Source organism: Thermobia domestica, chromosome 12, assembly GCF_964235325.1.
Source record: "Thermobia domestica chromosome 12, izTheDome1.hap1.1, whole genome shotgun sequence".
NCBI classification, from domain to species: Eukaryota; Metazoa; Arthropoda; class Insecta; order Zygentoma; family Lepismatidae; genus Thermobia; species Thermobia domestica.
Window position 1 is genome coordinate 228,204,845 of NC_137465.1, and position 24,036 is coordinate 228,228,880.

The following is a 24,036-nucleotide window of genomic DNA, read 5'->3' on the forward strand; positions in this document are numbered from 1 at the left end:
TATAAAATAATTAGACACATGTTTCAACGTGTTTTATATTTGACCTAGAAGGAAAGAAAAGGGATGGGAATTAGAATATACAGGGTGTTAATGAACTATACCGACAAAATGTAAGAAGTGAACTGAAAGGAACGTAAAACTTAAAACTAAACTCAACTCAATTGTAGGAAGTGATTTCTCACATCAAAATAAGAAAAAAAAAAGTTTGTATGAACATATGGGGGAAAATTCATGGTTTCAGAGTTAAGAACCGTTCAAATTGTGAAAAAACTGTATTTCTTCTCTTCAAATTTGTTAAATCATGGAGCAGCTATGCATATTAACGTAAAAGAAGTCACACATACGACACCAAAAATGCTTCAGCCATGTCCAATGGGAGCGCAAGGGATTTGCTACAGGGCGTAATTCTCAGATATGCTCCGAACAGAAATTCTCATACATGCTCTGATTTCAGGGTGGGTTCAAAAAAAGCAATAGATAAGCCTTGACAGCAATGGAAATGGAATGCTTCGGGGGGAAGTATTAGGAACAGTCTGTTCCATGGTCCTCGTGTTCGAAATAACACGTGCTGCGATGTATTTTGTCACTGTATATTTCACGTTTTTTTTTCACATCTAAGCGTGAAACAAAGCATCGCAGCACTTGCTATTCCGAACGTGAGGGACCATGGTGCTGGTAGTTCCTAATATTTCCGACTTCCCACCAAAGCATTCTACGTTCACTGTTGCCAAGGCTTACCTTTTCCCTACTTTGAAACCATCTTAAAGTAAGAGCATTCTGTTTGGAGCATGGAGCATTATGCCCTATGGGAAATCCCTTATGCACCCACTGCACGTTACTGAAACATGTATTTTTGGATGGCCTATGTGCAGTAGGGTGCATCGAATTTCCACTTTTTTTTTAATCAGCTTACCCTTAGCGAAATTTTTTTGCGAAATGGTCTCTATATGTCATATAGAAAATCGCAGGCCGATTAGTTAATTTCTTTAGGTGCCACTAACGGCCTAAAGTTTCAAAAATCTGTTAAGAAATACATTTTTTAAAAAAACATGTTATACATATTTACTTTTACGAAAACATTTTACCCTTACTAGTTATTTAGTAGAAATGTACATATTTTACGTGAAAAAATTTCAGCTTGATCGGTCAAGTCCTTCAGGTGCTACCAGCTTCTTAAAATTTGGACAAATCCCCCCAAAATATATTTTATTCAGTGTTTTGTAAAAAAAAAATCGAGTTTTCATCTCTTATAAACAGCTAATTAGGTAAAAAATGGGGCGATCAAGGTAAAAAAAAAAAAAAGACTTTACAGTAGATTGAATGTTATCAAATAAGGCACATACCGGTAGTTGTCCAGCTTATTTTCGTAGCGCGAAAAAAATAACAAGTAATTATTTTTGTAGAAAGACTCATTTCGATAATACACCTGCACTGCATAGAATGAAGTCGCCTAAAAGCTAGTTTGTCGTAAAATTAAAAGTGGAGTAGCATCGAGAGAGAAAATAAAAGAAAATGACTCCTTGTTAGTGTGTCTGGAGATGAGATTAGGAGTAATTTTCCGTTACTTTCTAGACAGAAAAAATGGTGTTTGATGTGGAAACTGTTTACGTTGTTGATTGTGTTTAAGTGAAAATACGTGTGCATTTGTGTGCGTTTTTGAAGGATTGCGTCCTACTTGTGCTTGTCGGCAGTCATTGAATGTGTCAGTTCGTCATTCCAATGGTGCGACAAGTTTGTTGAGGTCTTGCGTTGACAAAAGTGTCTAATTGTTCAAAATTGTTTTCGGTGAATATACTATCAAGTGACCGTAAAGATGTCGCCTAAAAGAAGTCACGTTTGAATGTAAGGAACTTTGTCCATAATGTCATTGGATCCCCTGTGGAATTCACTTTTAATCAGCTTCCAACAATCGCTGGTGTTCTTAAGCAATTCTTGTCGGAAAGAGAGAACACGAAATGGGAAGCAGCATCTCAGAAGGATCACTCTGCTAAGGTGCTAGCTCATTCAATGGTAAGGAAAGTAATTCAAGTTTGGGAAAATGCATCAATCAGCGGTGCAACTATTTTGAGCGAGCAACGGGTTATAGTGTTGATTTTGCATTATCAAAAAAAAAAAGATCCGTCAGCTGCAAAAGTTCAAGGACAACCCGTTTTTTTCTTTGTTTCTTCCAAAGTTGCAGAATTCCAGGAGTTCGCCAGCAAAACTTTGTTTGATATCGCTTCTTGCAAATGCATCGATACGGTTGCTTACACTTCTGCGAGAGAGAAGAAAGTGCCTGAATTGAAGGTTTAATTTTTAATTGACCAGAGAACCACCCGACAGATGTGTATGGCAGGATTTTATAGACAGGAGACACAGAAACGTGTCAAACATTTATTGCGAAAAAATTGAGGTCAGAAAACTCAACCAAAGCCCAATGAAATTAGTAGTTTCAGAAGACAAAACGATAGTGTACCTTTACAAAATGAATCCTGAGAAGAGTCAGTTTCCACTGTCGAGTTTCTTCCTGCGCTTAAAAGAAAGAATACTAGCCCTTCTAAACAAATGATAGTTAGATTGCTGACATTCTCCAATGCAGTATATAGATGTAATATATCAGACCGCAATTATCACTTCGTCACTTTTGGCAGATATCGGACTGGTTACCCCAGTTCATAAGCAGAAGGTGATCGACAAAAGCAAGATTCGGAAAGAGAAGAAATCTTTAGGAAACACCTTCGTTAAAGAGGTGAGCGCATCGCTTGAACCGACCAAAGTAAAAACGTTATACTTCGACGGAAGAAAGAATCAGACTCTCATCCTTGAGACTAAAGACGGCATCAACCACCGAATAATGAAAAAAGATCACTACGTTCTGCTACAGGAGCCAGGATCGAACTATCTTGGCCACGTCTCTCCTTCATCTGGAAGAGAAGAGAGCATACGGGCTGCCATCACAAAGTTCTTTGTTCATCAAAATATCCCGCTGTCCGATCTGGTTTTTTGGGTTGCGACGGTACAGCTACCAACACTGGTCGGAAGAATGGTGCGATGGCATATATTGAAGTCTTCCTGAACGAACCCCTTCAGAGAATCGTCTGTATGATACACACGAATGAGCTCCCATTTTGACATTTGATTGAATTCATAGACGGCAAGTCTACTAAACCAAATACATTTAGAGAACCAATAGGATCAGCACTTCCAACCTGCGAAGAGTTGCCACTCCAGAATTTTCAGCCCGTTCCAGTCGACTGGGACCTCAACTTCACTGAGGATGTTAAGCACGAACCAAAAATATTTGCTGAATATCTGCCAAGCAGTTTCTTCAGGAGAATGCCCCGTTGGGTTAGCTCACATGAAGCCTGGTAAAACTCATCAAGCCAGATGGCTAAATAGAGTCTTACGTTTGTACGTAGGAACAAAAGAACCCACTAATGAACTTAAAACCATCGTCCAGTACATCATGATGGTCTACGCGCCACTCTGGTTTGCTGTGATCCGTAATCCATCGTGTGCAGAAGGAGCTCGTCATTTGTGTCATCTTATCACGACTTCTCGCCACATGGAAGCGAAATACAGGAAAATTCATCCAGTGATTCGTACAAATGCGTGGTACGGCAATCCTGAGAACCTACTTCTATCAATGTTGACTGACCAAGATGCTAAAGTACGAGAACTTGGCTGGAGGAGAGTCCTAAAAGCAAGACAAAAGACCCAATGTGGTGATCGCGTACCGGTACAAGAATTCGTCGTCCCTGAAATCAACTTAGAAGCGACAAACTATGTTGATAAGATTAATTGGTCAACATGCACGCTGAAAGAACCGCCACTGACAAAACACTTGAGCCTGCAGAAGCTAAGAGAAAATGTAAAAACGGCTCCAATGGCTGATGAATCTATTACATCCTTACCCTGCCTCACTCGCGCTGTAGAAAGAATGGTGAAGTTGGTGACAGAAGTGATATCAGCGGTATGTGGGCAAGAAGTACGACATAGATTTGTCCTAGCAACACTTCAATCAAGAGAAAACATACCAGAATTTAATACAAAAACAATTTGAGGTAAAAGAGTAACGATATGAACTTGCATTACCATATGCAACATTAGTATATACAGTTGGGCGGACCTCAAACTGCAGCCACATCCTTTGGAAATAAGCAAAGAGCTGCAGATGTAAAACAAAATAGTTCTTATGTAATTAACGATCCAGATGAATCACAAACAATGCAACTTAATTTTCAGAAATGACCATATTATACCACATTTGACCATATTTTTAAGCCACTAGTGGCACCTGAATGACTTGACTCATCAAGCTGAAATTTTTCGCACGTAAAGTATATACTTTTTACAGAAACAAAACCACATAGGATAACCATATTTTATCAAAGTACATATTTTACATTTTTTTAAATAACATTTATTTTTTAACAAAATTTAAAAATTTTCAGCCGTTGGTGGCACCTAAAGATATTGACCAATCGACTTGCAATTTTTTACACGTTATATGGAGCCCATTTCGCAAAAAAATATCACTAAGGGTAAGCTGATTTAAAAAAAATGGAAATTCGATGCACCCTAATGTGCAGGTCCCTTTACTCTGATAAGGACTACCACGCACTTTTTCTCAAATACGAAATAACGCGTGTTGAAATGCAAATTTTCTACGATTTTGGACAGCCCTAGCTTTGAAACTATACACTTTTCCCCAAGGTCCACGTGAAATTCTCTTATTTTATATGAAGAATCACCTCTTTCAGTTTGTCGTTAACACCTTTGTATCTTATAGTATTAGATAAAAGAGTAAAAGTGACACACGCATCATCATCCAGAGTATACTACTATAGATAGAAACCAAGTTTGGACATGATGCTCTCTTTCTCACTAAAGCAAGGAATTGGGGTGGATTTATGAAAATAGTATTCTAAGGAGATAAAGGAGGAGTAAAAGTTTTGCCTAAAGTAGTGCTGAAACTCAGCATATTGTAAAGTTCTGTATATGCAGGTGTTGATAGAGCATGGGTAGAGCAAATTACAGTCCGGAATCGTTTTTCCAGTACAAAATACGCTATAAACAGTATATTATAAAAATGTTAGTATAATGTATATTCTCTAATATTGGATTAATAGAGAGGTCTCCCAAGGCACGAACAGCCTAGGGCAGGATACCACAGAGCTCCGAAGCAAGCTAGGTGGAGTAGATTTTAGGATTTCCAGTGCTCCACGCAAGCAATGAGGGGGTTAAGAGTCACAGAACTCGGAGCAAATTAGGTGACTGAAGTTAGGATGAACAACAGAGCTCCGAGCAAGCTAAGAGGGCAGATGGGAAGTGTAGAGTTCCAAAACAACCCAACACCGAAGGAAAAAAAGGTTGACCTCGGCTCCTTGCATAATTAAAATCCACCATTAATTTTGCGCATATCAGATCACACAACACGTCTCCAGTTCACTGCAGAGTACCTCCGTCCTTGAGTCCAATGGAGGAGTGTAACTTCATACGCCGCGCCGCAATGAGAAGTGACCCATCGAGGTGCTCAACTTCAAATGTCCATTACTTCAAGTTTCTTTCATAATGTTTTTTTTTTCAGAAATTGTTTGGAATGGACTTGCACTCATAAACTGCATTATTCATTGCAGATTTGAAACTGATTTTGCTTGACCAGGAGTAAAACTCGTCCCTCTGGGTTACAATTCCTTTGCGATCACAAGTATGATTCTGATTGATCAATTTGCGTTTATACACGCATTATACTATTTTTCACAGATACACTGAACAGTCTGCTTTGACAGACCAACAAATCGGACTTCATTTACTGTGTGGTCGAACGAAATGATCTCTTTTCCATATTCTGTCACGTATTTGTTGGATCAGCTGTTTCCATATAGCCGAATGACACACTCACTCCAGTTAACTGCTATGGCTATGCGTCAGTGGTGATGAGTGATCATTTAGTTACTTGTTAAAGTGAAATCTTATCTGTAACGATAGATTCGAAACAGTATTAGTTCTATGGGAAGTGATTTTGTTTTGGCCGTTATATTTCTAATAGCGTTTCTTGATGATTAAGCTGCTAACGCTCATAATCCAGGCTTCGGTTTGTGAAAGAAATGCTTGCATTGAATACAAACTCGAGAGTGGCTCGGATCACACTTTAATGCTTTAAAGACAGATGTGGCATATAAACACATAACCAATCGTTTCGCTGAAGACGGATGTTGTGGTATTTAAACTCAACATCTGAACGAAGAGGTTTAAATGCCTCATTTGCGTTTTTCATTCAAAACCCAATCATAGGCTTGGGTGACTTTTAGAGCTTATATTTTCGGGGGTCTCTGAAGAAAGGCTGATAGCCGTTCCTAAAGGGACTCTTTCAATACGGGGGTGCGCTGGCTCAGTGGTAGAGCGCTCACCTCTGATTCGTGGGGTCCCTGGTTCGATCCCCGCCAAGTGTTTGTGGTGGAAAACATTGTGTTCATGGATTTCTCGGGATAATCACGTTTAATCCCACATTCTCATTCCACTAACTTTTTCATCATCATTCACTTGCCTTAATCGTAGGGTCTCTCATAACCTAACAGGCATAATCGTGGGCCTTTAAACTGTGGATTTCTTTCAATACGGACGTAGCATATAAACACACGAATATTCTGTTGAGGACAAGTGTAGTATATGAATACAAAATCTGCACGGAGAAGACGAATGTGTTTTATAAACCTCATTTGCGTTTAATTTTGTCAAATATACAGAGACGGGGCCGGGGAGCCTAGCTTCCCTAGTTTTTTGAGTGACAAAAATAATTGAAGCTACTACTTATATATACAGTATATTTGAAAGTTTATAGTAAACTCACGGTATACTTATCATAGTCTGAGTTCTGGTTACCCTCTACTCAGGCCCGTGCTGACCCACCGGGACACCGGGACATGTCCCGGTGCGCCCTCCGAAACATCACATTATAAATAAAGGTACGGTTTTTTTTTTGTATTTATAAATTCTTACAGTTATTATTGGTAAAGAACCTGTGATAAGTACACTGCGCCCTTTATATAAGGCGCCCTTGCGAAGCCACGTCAAAGATAAACGGTTTTATTTATTCTTCTGTATGGCACAGTTCTATACAATGAATATATACTTTTACTGTTGGTAAAGAACCCGTGAAGGGACACTGTGCCCTTTATATAAGGCGCCCTTGCAAAACCAGATCAAGCATAAACGGTTTTATTTATTCTTCTGTATGGCACAGTTCTGTATAATGAATACATACTTTTACTGTTGGTAAAGAACCTGTGAAGGGTACACTGAGCTCTTTATGTAAGGCGTCCTTACGAAACCACATCAAATATAAACGGTTTTATTTATTCTTCTGTATGGCACAGTTCTGTACAATGAATACATACTTTTACTGTTGATTAAGACTCATTTGAAGGGTACAGTGTACCCTGCGCACAGAGCGCCCTGCGAAATATCACTTTATATATTAGTGGCTTTAGTTGTTCTGTAGCATACCATTTCAGTATAGTAAATTCATATACTGACTTGGTAAAGAACCTGAGAAGAGTATACTTCGCCCTTATAAAAGACGACCTACGAAATATCATATTACAAATATTTTTTAAAATTCTTCTGTGTACTAGTTTTGTGTTATGCATTCATACAGTTGCTATTGAGGGAGAACAGGTAAGGAGCACAATCGGGATATACATAGTCCGATGGAATTGCTGTATAACAGAATAGGAAGTGATGCGTTCAACGGTAGAGGATTGTGTCTAGGTATTAACGGTTGAATAAAAGTGTAGACGTTGGTGTTTAAGTAAAATTGATTGTGTTAATCTGTACGTGCCTGCGCAATGGCAGATTACGCTATTCATGAGCTGGCAGATATGCATCTCATTTATGGAGAGGCAAAAAAATAGCCTAGAGGCGATTCGTTTATATCGTGACCGTCGCCCTCAAAGGAGACTAATTTTTCTTGTATTTTTTCGACACGTCCATATTAGCATTCGAGAGATAAGGTCTCTTCAATTTCCCCTACGTGAAATCGGATCGCACCATGTGGGCAGTTGAATTTGAAGACAGCGAACTTGGCATGATCAGAGACCGTCCTGAAACTAGCAGTAGCCAAGTGTAGGGCGTAAAACTCCACATGCAACTTTAGTGAAGGATCAGTAGCAGAGATTTAATACGAGCGTGCTGTGCAGTATGGTGGATAATTTTGTGGTAGGACATTATTTATTACGGACTCGCCTTTGTGGGAGGACGTATTTTTTATTTTTACGTAATGTTTTCCCGAAACTGTTAGAACATAAGACAGCAGATGTGATTCCAGCATAACAGAGCACCTGCACATTTTAACAAAAATATGGAGACCTATCTAAATAAAACATTTCAAATCTTTGGACTGGGGAGAAGGATCCCATGCCGTAAGCGTCGGTGGACCACCGATGGGCACCTAGCGACATCTCGCCGATCCGCGGTGGCCCCACTTTCGTTTTGAAAATTATACCACCAGCGGACCATCAGCGGTAGAAACGCGACGAAACGGCAATGAACCACACAATTTCTCCACAAGATATGTTAAATCGTCTATATGAATAATTTGTTTATTTTAGGTGATTCTAAAAAAACACTTAAAAAGTACCTTGGGAGTGGTAGAGGCGCGAGCCATCAATCTTTGGATTACTCGGTTCGCATGCTTCCGATTTGGCCACGGAGGCGATGAAGATTACGTAGCTTGTAGAGGGATAAATGTTAGAGGTCTTTTTAATTCGACTAATCAGAGTGCCCCTTTAACAGTGTATATGTTATGATAACCGTTTGGGATCAGATTAAAAGCGTTCGCCATGTAATTTTATAATAAAATGATACTTGTCTATTTAATTTGTTTCATGGTTCTTCCATACCAACTTTCAAATAATCGGTGACAGTTGTTATATAAATGCATACAATTATATGCACTTATCTCAAGAGTTTTCACTTCATGATGTAGAGGCAGGGGTTACTCTTGCCCCTAGAGCTCACTTTAGGAACAATTCGTCAGGAAAAAATAACATATAATAATAACCGCATGCAGATGACTGGCGATTGTTCGTGTTGGTCCCTTCGCGATTCTCCGCGACGAATAGAAGGAGCGCGGACCAAAATGAAGTCCTCGCTGCTACGCGGTGGTAACTCCAACACCCGACTCTAGATATCTCTTTTGAATCGACGAAACCCTGCCGCCAGAGCACACTAGTGGGAGTCCTTCTACGCCTCCCTATATCGATGTTCGACATTTACTGGCAATTGGGCCAGTAGGTGTTGGTAACTTTTATGGCATGGGGGCCTGTGTTATGACGACCTTGTTCACCCCACCTCACACCCCTTTGATTCCTTTTTAAGGGGGTGATTGAAACGCGTTTTGTATGCAACACCAGCTACGAGACCCGAAGAACTTGTTGCTTGAATTAATATAGCTGCGGCAGTCATCTCCGAAATTTCAAGCGTGTTTCACCACATGCAGAAAAAATTTCTTCGCCGATATCATCTTTGCAATACGGTCAATGGTCCACAATATCAGACCGTGAACTCTTATTATCCACATCTGTCTCGTGTACACATTGTGCGAAACAAAATAAATCGGTAATTTGAAAATTTATTTCTTTGTATCATTGTGCAACACACGCAACAGCTTGTGTTTCGTCGAGTTTCATTGCTTCTGTGTTTGGAGTTATTATATTTCACCGAATTACGTATTACAAAGAGGAAACCTTTTCTCTTTCGTATTTCTCTTTCGAACTCTAAGTGTTCTAATTTGAACTGTGTACTGTTACTTTTGATTGTTGAAATCTTGTACTTGATTGTTGTACATTTCCTCATTCAACGTTTGCTAAAATACTCGAAGCATACTCCAGTTTCTTTGGGAGTCCACCTTGTATCGCCATTGCACTACACCCGATTGTACACTAATGGAATCAACAATTAAATATAATGGGCATTCTCTTTTGCCCAGTTTCAATTCGACATTTTGTTCCCGAGTATGGCTGTTTTTGCATTTTTTCGAAATCATCGGTGTTCATAGCTCCGATGCATCTCTACACCCAAGTTGGTCTGTACTTTCCGATTTATCTCGGGGACAGGAAACACCTCGGATGTTTAACACACACACACACACACATATATATATATATTCACGTTTGTATGGGCGCCCTTTTGGTAGACTTGCCCACCGCCCTCGTTAGTGTCCCAGCACGGCCCTGCCTCTACTTTTTACTTTCTAGAACCGCCTCTGCAAATATAATAAAAGAATGTAGATATATAATAAAAAAAATCAATTTGGAAATTCTTTTCCTTTTCTTTCCTTTTTGTATCTAAAGAAATGCTGATTTAAGATAGCCATCCTAAGGGACTTACTGTGGACGTTGGCCTTACCTTTGATGCTGCAAAGAAACATTAAACTACAATTAATCAACTAATAACCAAAGCAATTACTAATAATTAATTGTCTATATTCATTTCTCCTTTCACAGAAAATGTCATTTACAAAATTGAAGTTGTATGTTGGTTACAAACGTAGAAAAGAGGAGCTCACGGCTTTAGCAGATAAGTATCTTCAACACTCATTGGTAAAACGTTGCTGGAAAAACTGGATGACCGCTCTAGTCAGACAGGAAGAAATGAAAAATATTCAACTATACGAAAAAGCTATACAATTTAATCGGTGAGTTAAGTGTAGATGTTATTATAAGCTAGATGTTTTACTTCAAGTTTTATTCGAACACACACCCATACAAATACATGGAAATACCTGCTGTTCCCACAATATAAGATCCGTTAAGTTGTAACACTTAGGATTCGTGCAGATGGGTCGCGGAGGTTCAGTAGTAGAGCGTTCACTTCTAGGCGTGGGGTCCCTGGATCAATCTCAGCTCGCACCAGTGAACTTTATGGTGGACAAACACCGTGTGGGTAGGTTTTCTCGGGGTTCTCCTATTTCCTCCCGCTTTATTCATCCCATCATTCCATTCATTTCTCATCAACACCGTCTCCTTTAGCCTAGCCGGGATGATCATGGGACGTAAAACTGAAAGATTTCATTACATTTTTCAGGATTCGTGCACAGGATTTTTAAGTAATGTGCTAGGTAATCGTCTGTAATACGTCAGGGGGCGCAGAACGGATACATTGTGTCCAAGCGGGCAGACGATGGTGATGCAACATAGGAGACCTCTCTTGAATTTCAAAGAGGCAGAATCGTAGATGCCGAGTTGTCGGCGTAAGTGTTTCTATAGTGGTCAGTACTCGTATGTTAGATATCTCGCTAGCAGAGATGGCGTGGGCCAATGAAAACTTGACCTATAACCTACTGATTCATCACTCACATTGACCCATGAAATTTGGAAGTCTCAAATCAAGGCCAACGTAAAGGGAAATAGTATAGTATCGAAAGCAAAGTAGTAATCCTATTCCTATTATTACAATTACAAATAATAATAATACCCAAAAGTCCCTGAAGTTCTTTTTACTAGATATCTTAAGTAAGTAAATAGGAACAAATGAAAAAGGAATAAAAATGGTGATCTTGTAAGAAATACGTAGACAAATTCACCAGTGCTCAGAAGAAAAAAATGAAATGAAATTTTTGAGTTTTACGTCCCACGGTTATGCTGGTTAGGCTAAAGGAGACGATGATGATGAGAGATTAATGAAATGGTGGAATGAAGAAAGTGGGAGGAAACGGGAGAACCCCGAGAAAACCCACGCACACGCTATTTGTCCACCACAAAGTTCACTTGGCGGGAGCAGGGTTTGAATCCGGGACCCCAAACACCAGAGGTGAACGCTCTACCACTGAGCAGTGCTCAGAAGATACTGTCTATAATGCACTGAGCAGAATGGGTCGGTAGGTCATGGTGGGTAGTGGGTCGCAGTGGGTCACCCCTGTTGACCACTCACAAATCTTGACTCACGACCCATTCCATCTCTGCCCACTAGGAACAGTGTTTAAGAAGAATACAGCTTACAGAATTCATGGGAAAAATCGGAGAAGAAAACTAGTGGACGGAAGAGAAGTCTCAGGGAAAGTGATTATCTAGCATTGAAGCGAATTAACACCAACAACCGTAGAGCAAATGAAGTGAAAGTTGCTTCAGAATTCAATTAGCACCTGGAACAACTCATTGCGACAATTACAATCCAATGCGAGTTGTATAACCTGAATATCCACAGTCGAGCTGAATCTTCCAAATCGCCGATCACCTCCAACAATGTTTTAGCGCGAAGAAAATGTAGCTGACAACATGCGAAATGGCTCGCCGATAAGCGCGTAAAATTATCCGGTGAATACTCTTTCACTTATTCCTGACAACAGGACTTATCTATGTACGGCGGACCCCCAATTGTCTCTTGTGTATCGTGAAACATTTCGTAACGGGGAAAATGGCATCGTTGCTGATGTCACCATTAAATCCCGACCAGCCAACCAATCGACCGTGAAACATGGCAGTGGTTCTGTGTGGTATTCCATTGGTTCTGTGATTTATCTCACATGAACCATTACTACCTGGGATTATGTGAGCATTTCAAGTGATCAAGTGCATTCTATGATCCAAATTTTCAGTTAGTGTTTCAATTTCTCAAAGTAACCTACTGGTGGAGCTGTTGAGATCTGTTCATGAATAGCGGGATGGACCACATTGCTTCCCCTGTCCCGTCGAATTTCAAATCTCAACATCATTTAACGTCTTTGTTCAGTTCTGGAGCTCAGACTCTGGAGCGGATTTCCTCTTTCAACTTAACCAACGGTACTGAGTTCTATATTGCATGAAGAATTGTATAGTATTAATCCAGAAACCTTCCATGGCTTATATGTTTTCACTTAACGACAAATCAGAGCAGTTTTGCAGGCTAATTGTGGTCCCACCTGTATTGAGCAGATGTTCCCATTATTTTGATAAAAAGACAATGGTCGGAAATATCTCAATGAATATTGTTTGTTATTTACATTTATCACTCCTAAAATTTCATTAATATTCTGTAATTTTCTTACCCAAAACTATAGAAAGTGGTTAGTGAGGATGTGCTTTGAAGCTCTAAAAGATTATGTCAACAGGCAACAGAAAAAGCGAATGCTTGACAGAATGTGTAAAGGCTTTCTACGCAATAACATGTGTTATAAATATTTTCAAATGTGGTGCGAGAAGTGGCAATTAGTTCAATATGAAAAAGAATTACTTGAAAAGGTATGTTGATATGAGGGAATTTTTGTAATTATAAATTAAATTAATTTTAAAATATTAGAATCATAGGTAAATCGAATTATAGATACACTGAGATGCACATCTATATAAATACAGAAATACGTCACTTTATATATACGAGGAGTCCGTAAAAAGTAGTAGCAACACTGCTGTACGTAATTAGTACCTGGCTTTATTGGAAAATAAAATAACACATTGCTTTAATGTAAACATCTCTATCACACTTGTCGCTACGATCATCTTTGTCAAGGTAGCGTAGAACGAGGGCCGCTGTCTTTCAGTGGTAGAGTGATCCCTCTACTGTGTGGGTCCCTTGTTCGATCCCAGTTCTCACCAAGTGGGATTTGCAGTTAACTAACACCGTGTTCGTGGCTTTTTTTCTTGGGGTTCTCCCACTTTTATCATTCAACCAGTGTGTTCATTATCATCATCTCCCTTTCCTCGAGGGCATAATCGTTGGACGTTTCGAAGAAATTTCTCTATGACACTGATGATGGCTTCACTTCAGTCGTAATTTTGTCCGCGGATTGATTATTTCATCTTGGTCAAGAGATTGTAGTCAAAAGGACTCATATTTAAGAGATACGGCACATGTTTTGAGTAGTTCCATATAACCAGTTCAACAAATCTTGCATGCCATTAACTGTGTAATACCTGGAACTGTCGTACAAAATGACGTCATTATTCTCAGCAAGTGCCGTCGTTTTCTCCAGAACACGGATGTTGCAAGAAACTCGTAGTTGTGCTACATCAACTGTCTGCTTGTTACATACAGAATGGTGGAGGATTACGTGGATGTCGTATACCACAAAGAAAATCACATTTACTACCATCCGTTTCATAATGCAAGGAGATCCAGATTGCAATTTCAATCATGAGTCATGAGAGCGAGCCCATGTTTTGCCCATAATGCTGATCCGTCCAAGAAAGTCGTCCTCTTTCTTCTCATGGCAGTACGGCAAGTCCTGTGCAGTTGAAAACAATAGGAATAAAAACTTATGCATCTTGGTAATGTAATGGGGTACCAATCGAGGTGCAAATTTTGAAATCCATGAATGTTATGTAGCATGTGGATCATGCCTACTTTCGCGGCTAAGTCACGCGCAGTCGATCGGCGATCCACCTTCAGCAGGAAAGATAGAGCTTATCTATGTGATGGTATCCTGAACAGGGGCTATCCTCCTGAATAGCATCCCTGTCTTCCCGAAACAATCCAATCAACGCGACATTGTTAAATAGAACAACGCTTCGTCATCATATGCATCAGACAGTCCCTGAAAACAGATTTGAACAACCCGATTACATGTCAGTTCAATTTTGATCCACGCACGTTACGTGGTCACTTTCCTGACTTTCGTAAATATCTCGTTGGGAGTTTTGAACCCCCGCTTAGGCGCTTCCAATCTCTACCTCAACCGCACGACACTACAGTATTTGACTCATTAAGACAGAATCGTTCCTACTCGCCTTACTTAGTCGTTTAAATTTCCGTTATCATCTGCTGAATACATTTGTCTGACTCAAGCCTCTCACCTTATAGCAGTGTTACCACTAATATTTATTAAATATATATTCAAGTGGAGTAATATTTAAGAACATACATTAGTAATTTAAGGACCTGGACCAAAGTTAATAAACAAGAACAAGGTAATGGTAGTCTTCGTAGAATATCCCGAAGATGTAATACTTGGTGCTCAAACTCACATAACTGTTTTCAATAGCACGTGTAACCACCCCGAGCGGTGTCCTTTTGTCAGTGGCATACAAAGAATTTCATCAAGATTAGGAAGGAGTTCAAGCACACAAGTTCATACCACTTCAGGATACGTGGGATATTTGTATTCATATCTTAATATAGTTTTTTTTTATTGTCTCATGGGGTGCACAGTGGCTCAGTGGCAGAGCGCTTATATTTGGTACGTGAGGTCCTTGGTTCGATCCCAGCCAAATAAGTTTGTGGTGGACAACATCGTGTCCGTGAGTTTCCTCGGGGTACTATAATTTCTTCACACATTATCAACCACAGATTCTTCCATTATCATTCATTTGCCTTTACCACCCGTCTCCCTTAGCTTAAAAGGCATAATCATGGGATGTTAAACTGAAAGATTTCATTACATTTTTATCGTCTCATAATATATTGGAAAAGGGGTTAAAAGCTTCCCTTTTGCATACGGCACTGTTTCTCAATCATATGATATAAGAAAAGTATTATAATAAAATTAGTTTCCTGTTATGCTTTTACACACAAAACAACACAAAATAGCTTTTATATTTCTCTTATTTGTATTCTCATGATTTTTTTCTCTGATATTACGTGTGTGAGAAAAATAGTATTATACCGGTATAAATTGTGTATTATAGAACAGAATTTACACGAAATATTGCCCTAAAAACCAGAAAGAATCATTATAAGATCCACAGCCTAATAATTTGAACTAAAAAAAAGTATTAAAACCAATATTATGTTCCAGGCTGAAGAACTTCACAAAATTGTAGTTCTGAAACAATCATTTATGAAATGGAAAGACAAGTACAATGAAAAAATTGTATGCTTAGAAAAGGAAGCAGACAGTGAAATGTATTACAAAGAAAAACTGCTGAGCAACATCCTATCACTCTGGAAGAAATGGGCCAAGGAAAAGCGGGAGATGAGAGAACGAAAAATCCTTTGCAATGATTACAGAAGATGGAAGTTGCTACACATTTCGTTCTTGTCGTGGCAAAAGGTAATATACATTGTTAAAACTGTTACACATTACTAACTATAAGTTCAAAAAACGTTTAAATTTGGCATTTACTAAATTATATTTTTTAAAGAACTCTATACACAATGAAGTACTCAAGCATTTCAAAATTATTTTGACTTGATACTTTAGATCTTCGTCATATTTCATATATATACTAGCATATACAGTGTTACCCGCTACGCTGCGTTGAAGTAAATAATTTAAATACACACTGACAGTGGCAATTTTCGATCATTTTTATTTATCCCTTTTTCCTCCACCCCCAAGGGGCAGGGCTGATTTTGGATTTAAACCGGATTGGCAATTCACTGTTCATCTGAATGATCTCGAAAACTATGGATTAGACACTAATATTGGTAATTTTCGATCATTTTATTATCTTCCCCGCTTCCAAGTTGTGGGGCTGAATTTGGTTTTAAACGTGATCGGAAGTGTCACTCTTCATCTCAGCGACCCTGAAAACTACGGATGAGACATAAATATCGGCCATTTTTCAAATCATTTATATATATATATATATCTCCCCCTCCTCCTCTTCCACTCTTCCATGTTGCGCGGCACTGCATCGGAATTGTTACCGGTAATCTCAGCGACCCCGGAAACTATGGATTCGACACTAATATGGGTTATTTTTGATCAGTTTTATGTATTTCAATTTCCCCGTCCCCCAAGATGCGGGTCTGAATTTGGATTTAAACAGCATCAGAAGTGTCACTGTTCATCTCGGCGACCCCAAGAACTATAGATTCAACACTAATATCGGTCATTGTCGACCATTTACACCCCTCATATATACATACACACACACATCACACACACACACACACACACACACACACACACACACATATATATATATATATATATATATATATATATATATATATATATATATATATATATACCGGGTTAACCATTTATAATGTCCCACGTTTATAACAGAGGAACCAACAGAGGGAGAGAAGCGAAACTTTCCACAAAGCAACTATTGGAAGGGGGACACCTATTCATATATTGAGTAACATTACCAGATGAACAGTGTTGCCAACCCAATATAAAGTTATGTTTTTTGAATGGAATGACCTAAATTTGATTTCATAATTCGAATCAGCAATAAAAACAAAGAAGAAAGAGATGACACTCGCAGATCAGTGTTGCATACTTTTGGAGAAATAACGTTAAACATGTGTCAAATTTAAACACCTTTAACACACACAAGGAAAGGCGTAGCAAATATTTTTGCACATTAAATTAAATACTGGTAAGAACTCTTTAAGATGACTTCAAATTTAGAAGAGTCAGTTAAACAGTGTTGCCACAACAGAAGAGAGAAAAGTTGAGTTTGGAAATAGTGCAATAACTTGGAAAAGGCCCCTAGTACAGTATGGTTTAAAATTCATAGAGCAAATCAGTATGCCATAAGGAGCATTGTCACGTTTATTTAAGATTGATACGTCAAATATTTACCGAAATATTTGGTACTTTGTAAAAGCTGAGAATTTTGTGCTCTACAAGATGGCAACGCCGTCTAAAAATTCCCTGTTTTCCCTCAGCATGTGAGAAATCGTAAAGGAACGGTTAAAACGAAATTAAACAGTGATGAATAGACATACAATGAAATGAAACCCTGTTGAGTTCTTGAAAGTATTAATTAAACTTAATTTTGTGGATATAATGGTTCTTGAGTTATTAATACGAATTACAAGATGATAAAAGGATTTACGAAAGTTTCTAATAGCTACTTTTATGCGGTGAATATACTTATTCTCGTGCAACTTTAGAACAATATCGAAACAATTAAAATCTATCTATAAATATCATCAATTTGCTATGAATTCTTGTTTAAAACACGATTAAATGAAATAAGTAACAGTTTTGCAACAAAGCAATACAAAAGGGTTGTTTACAAGCATAATTTATTTGGCTGAGTGCAGGCACGTAGCCAAGGGGTGGGTCCGGGGGGTCCGGACCCCCCCCCTTCGAGACCAGAAATAAAAAAAATAAGCAAGGATGAAACAAAAAGAAACAAGTAATAGGAAGAATAAGCGTTAAAAATTTTAAAAAAAGGCTAAAAATAAAAATAATTTTTCGTCAGCACTTCTCTGCAGTATCAAACATGTTATTTGAGAAACAGTTTTCTGCTCCTTTAACTTGTCATTTACAACAGACAGCAGTTGACGAAATAATAAAAAATAAGTTATGTGGAAAGAAAGTTCTAGTAACATTTGATTCAACAGAGAAAGGAACCCAAATATAATCAAATATTTTACAAGACATTATTGGATACGTAATTTTCTTTTTTTAATAGTTGAGGTCATAATGAAAGGAAAATTGTTATTTTATATTTGGATGAACAGAAGAAGGAACGTAGATATTGTAAAATCTTTTTTTCAATCTCTTTTTTTTTTTTTTTTTTTTTTGGCGCGGTGGCTCAGTGGTAGAGCGTTCACCTCCGGTGCTTAGGGTCCCTAGTTCGGTAGCAGTACGCGCCGTGTGGACTTCGTGGTGGACAAACACCGTGCTAGTTGGTTTTCCCGGGGTTGTCCCCTTACCTCCCACTTTCTTCATTCCACTCTTTCACTCATCTCTCATCATCTCCGTCTCCTTTAGCCTAACCGGCATAGACGTGGGGCGTAAAACTTAAAGATTTCATTTTCATGTCAAATCTTTTTTTTAATATTCTTTTATTCGAGATTTCTTCATAGTTTGTTACTAAAATACTTGCTAACATGTCCTAATTTTAAAGTCTTAACAAACTAATATATGTTGCTATTAAAATAGTTTAAATTGATCAAGCCCCTGCTGTGATAACAACAATATTTCATGTCAAACTCCCCCCCCCCCCTTCATTATGAAATCCTGATTAAAGGAACCATATGTTACCAGTAAAATAGTTTAGAATAATCGAACTCTGATGTGATAACCACAGTATTTCATGTCTTGGACCCCCCCTATTACGAAATCCTGGCTACGTGCCTGCTGAGTGATAGCTGGTGTGTGTTACTAAGCGGGTGTAACCAAGAAAATTACTCACTTCCTTCGCTTGCTAATACACGTCTAACGAGTCATTCGGAAGTAATGTTCAAGAAATTATACATACAAGAAAACAACTCAAGAATGCAAGAAGTCATTATACTTTCAATGCCGATTATCGCTAAATAGTTAAAATTGCAGTCCGTTGACGCAATCTATTACGGAACGTGCATTAGCCGGTAGGTCACGAAATAAGTTTCTGTGTCTGGTATTAGTACAAGTTAACTCTTAAGGCGGATTTTCATGTGTCCTTTACCTCCGTGAGTTGCGAGCGATTGTGCTAAACAGCCAATGAAATCACGCATCGGAGATGGCGCGCTACACTCGCGTCAGAGTAGAAATTTGTTCAATTCTGACGGAAGTAGCGCGCGTACACTATTGTATTCACTGACTAAGATGGCGGAAGTCGTAAACTTTCTATTTTACGCATGCGCATTAGCTAGGGAGTAGTAATTTGGCGCAATACGCGCACGGATGTATGAAAACGAAAATAATTTACGGTGAATATGCTACATGTGATGCTTCCGTTCTAACGCGGGCATGAAAATCCGCCTTTACTTAGAAACTTAAGAATTTTAAAGTAATTGGCCGTAACTGAGTTTTTTAAAATTTATCATCATTTTGATAAAATATTATAAATTTCTGTAAAGTTTAAGTGTACCACTTTATATGCACCAGCGAAATAGGCATTATTCTGGAAATACATAATTATGTTTACCATAAAATTCGTGTATTTTTTAAATTTCTTTTTTTTAATATCTACTTTGCCGGCGACTTGTCAAACTGCACGTTATTTTTTGTGCATTTTTCAGCTCATTTTATTGAATGTGTAGTTACAATTCATCGAATAAGCTTGAAATGTCCAGCTCTCAATTATGTTTTAAATACATATTTAGTAATATTTCTTGTGAGTTCAAAGGTAAATAAATTGACCAAAATGAAAGTAGGAATGGGTAATCGTAAGACTTACGTAGCTAATGTATTTCACATAGGCTCCCGCACAACAATGCGTGGTACGTTTAACTTATGTAATATAGTGATGAATGGATTAAGTAAAAATTTGCTGGGTGTTTGTTCCTTTCTTTTTATTGTTGGACATAAAATATATGTAAGTTAGGATAGGTAGGTTGGGTTTGGTTAGTTTAGCAAAGTATAAATTTCGTAGATTCCTTCTATGATACAGTACGTCACCAAACGTAAATAACATGTGTGTACTGTGCATTAATAACACAAACATCATAGGTAAAAGTTTTCTTTTACATACGCAGTAGCTAGGTCGTAATTAATGGATGTCTTAAAATATTTTATAGGGCTTCATTCTGCATTGAGCTGCCTAAATGAAATGTACATTTTTGCATTTTAGTTTGTGTACAACACAATACACAAACAATAGTAGTGTCATTGATACCAGTTCTAGCACACTTCCCCCATCCAACCCCAAACCCGCCATTGACCATAGTACTTAAACAAAGTTACGGAGCGCAAAGTAGATTGAGTATTGTACCTTGTGCACTTGCTTTTATCACATTTAGAATCAAATTGCGGAAATCAATGTAATTATAATAAAAAATGAATTAATTATTTTTGGGTATTTTATATTTAATAAATCATGAAAAAGTGCATAATTTGTGGAGAATTAAAGCAATACCAAGAATTTGCTCGAAATGGAAACAAGAGGTCTGATAATTGTAAAAGATGTTATAGAGCAGAGAATCTCAATAAAGAAGTTGAACAGGGTTTAAAATATTCTGGACCGTTGATAGATTATTCACTCTCATCAATAGAACGAGTGATGGAAATACAGAATAAAATGTTAGAGCATGACTTTATAAAAATAATGTATCAATTCTTTAAGGATGCAGATACACCATTTATGATTCTAAGACCTGCTACATTATCAGAATGTAAGTTTGTAGATCCAACATATAACCCCGTAGGTTTTACATTACCAGCACCACAAGTTATTTTATTTAAAGATATAATACGTGTTGGTTTCCCACCACATCTTTCTAGAAGGAACGAAACTACATCTTGTTATGACTTAACTAATGAAGGAAATATTAATAATAAGTGTGTTGTATGTGGAATTCCTGCATATTATAATGAGAACTTTTGTTCCATATCCCATATAAAACTTCATGATTGGATACAAAAAAGATTGCCAGAATTTAAAGAAAAGGGCTATAATATCACTAACTATAAATCGCCACTAGATGACTAACGTAATTACTAAGCACTTTCTTTGAATATTTTTTTGTTCTAACATTAGTTGACTAGCACATAAGAGCCCAAGAAACTAATGCAAAATATCCCCATAACTACAATGTTAAAGTGAGATCGCATATGTTTTTATGGCATTTAAAACCATAAAAACGCTTACATCTAAAACTTATAACTTATAGCGCTGTCTTTGATTGAAAAAATAGTTTTTGTTTGATCGAAATCGGTTTATTAATAGCTGAGTAATACGAACTTAAAGTTTAGTATGTCGCATATGGTTGTTACATGTATATACACTTTCACCACACACATATACATATATTCAGTTGAAGAGAGCATGAGCATATATAGCAAAGAAGAAGGAGGAAGTAAAACTTGTACGCTTGCCAATTTTTTTCTCTCTCTCTTTCCTTCCCATCAGCTCTGAATGACAGAGAGGTTTATGCAATAGAAACAGAGAGAGAATGATTAACGCCGCAGTATGTCTCGCTTCCCATATAGTTTATATTGAATTTAACGGCTATATATAGCTCGGGCGCTGTATCCTTCGCTAAACTTTTCTCTCGTAACGATTCGTAACGATCAGAATTCAAGCGAAGAATGTTGCGCTGTTACACGGCGGACTTTGGCTGTGAACATCCTTGTCGACAGAGTCACTATTTAGTTCCAAAACGTGCCACATGCGCGCGCTAGTGTTCCATATACAAAATGTATTTCTCACATCATCTCTTTTTCTCCCCACATTTCTAGAGTTGAAAGCATTCAATAACTGAGTTGTATTTGTATATTCAAAGGTCTTAGCTTTTATGGCATTACCATAAAAACACTTAAAACATACTTAAAATTACAAGTTCGGATATTGATAATGGAATCTTCTGTTAATCTCGTTCTCTATAGGAAACAATGATTTCTTAAACTCTGTCCACTGATCGTAATTCAAACTGAATAGACAGCCGTTAATATCAAAGCCTACTTGAACTTCGGTTTGCACATTTTTCACAATTACATTGAAATTGTTAGTAAGTATAAACTTCTTTTGGGGATCCATTCTAAACACTTCATTTTTTACTTATGACAACATATTTTTGTTCATTTTCGTTCATTTTTGGATTTACATACAGAACTCGACAGTTGGATAGTTTTCTTTTAGACCAGTGTATTTGATTTTTATCCCATCTTTAACGATTTCATCAATCATTTTATCTGTTAAGTGTTTTGTAAATCTAGGTGGAAGAAAAAACTTGGACTCCTCACACTCGACCAAAATGCTCTTTCCAAACTTAGTTTTAATCTTTTCCATTTTCACAATCTTATATTCCGTATTTAATTCTAATTCTCTTAATCCAACAACTTGTTTCTGCTTAAGACTTCCAAGGTTGTTTAAAAAATCAACGTGTTTTGCCATCGTATTTATTATATAGAAAATCAATGAACACTTTTCAATTTTTATCTTCACCCAAAAAAAAATTAATCATTTTCGTCAATTTCGTTTGATGGAAAAATTTCCATAAAACAATCGTTAATGAAAACGGTTTGAGGATGCAAGGGTATCTTTTCGATACCCATTAAAGTCGAATACTGTTTTTGATATTTTGTTAACTATCTAAAACTCTTCTACCACTTTCTCATTCTTGGGATCATATGTAAAATTCTTTCGCCTAATTAAAATCGCATAACATATAGTATTAGCAGCCACAGCTTCTGCAAAGTCTACAACAATCTTTATGTTCGTTCTCTCATTTATCGATACATTCTTCCTGTTACTACAATTAATCACATACATTGGCCTGTTATCTATAAACTCTTTAGGGTCATAGTACATTTCGGTGTTGCCACATGTTATTCTCTTAAACGCAGTATAATCTTCGTACATCTTAAAGTAATCCTTGTTAGCAATATCTAAGTTTCTTGATTCTTTTGGAAATACCTCATTCCTCCCATTCTTAAGATAGATATTCTTTACCTTACAATGATCAAACTTACTTGCATCTGCTATTTGTTTACCACTTCTATCAGTTTGGAACATTACAACTACGAAATCAGGCATATCAAATTGTCTAGAATTAAATTGAGTAGTAACATCAAACTCCAAGAAAGAACCTGTAACAGTCTTTTGAACACATTGATAAGTATGGAATGAAAACATGATTTTTGGTTCTTTAAGAATGTTCAACTTTAACTTGTTTTCATAATTAGATTCGTATTCAACAATAGGCATTCTTATCTCCATACTTTTTATTGTTATTTTTCCATCATGAGGAGCTGCCCCTGATCCAGTCCATTTGTACAAGACATCGTTATTGTTGTTAGCTTTTGTAAATGTTATTCTCAATCCGCCTTTCCACATAACCTCTTTATAATCACTTAAAAAGCCTGGAATTAATCTTAATGGATACAAAACACTAAAGTCCTTTCTTAGACCAAGTTTATCATCTGTTTCAAATCCTGCTTGTTTTAGATATTCAACTTCTGGTTTGGAAATCTTTAATGTTCCGACAGCTGTAGATGTTATTCCAGGTAGCTCAATCTTATCTATAACAACTCCATGCTTTCTAACCTCAATTTGAGAAAAGAAGAATGGGAAGAAGTTATCTACAAGTTTTATAGTATCGTTTGCACCAAATGTTCCTCCAACTGATGCACCAACAACTTCAAAAGTCATATGACAATCTGCTTTGTGTGGATGTACGAACCATCACCCACGTTGAAATCGAACTCAATATCTTTGTTAGCTTCATTCAAATTATTAAATGTTCTTGCGTTAGCTTTAAAACTCTGTAACTCATAACTCTCAACACTATCCATTTATTATAAAG

General features: G+C 37.4%; 1 protein-coding gene across 1 annotated transcript in view; it reads left to right on the forward strand.

The window, feature by feature from the left end:
• The window catches only part of LOC145666279 (uncharacterized), a 123,835-nt gene that overhangs the window by 42,738 nt on the left and 57,061 nt on the right, over window positions 1-24,036 (forward strand). The window contains exons 5-7 of the mRNA XM_081733342.1: window positions 10,488-10,678; window positions 13,019-13,199; window positions 15,692-15,946. Of these exons, the coding sequence (XP_081589468.1) occupies window positions 10,488-10,678; window positions 13,019-13,199; window positions 15,692-15,946 (627 nt within the window). The remainder of the gene's footprint in view (window positions 1-10,487; window positions 10,679-13,018; window positions 13,200-15,691; window positions 15,947-24,036) is intronic.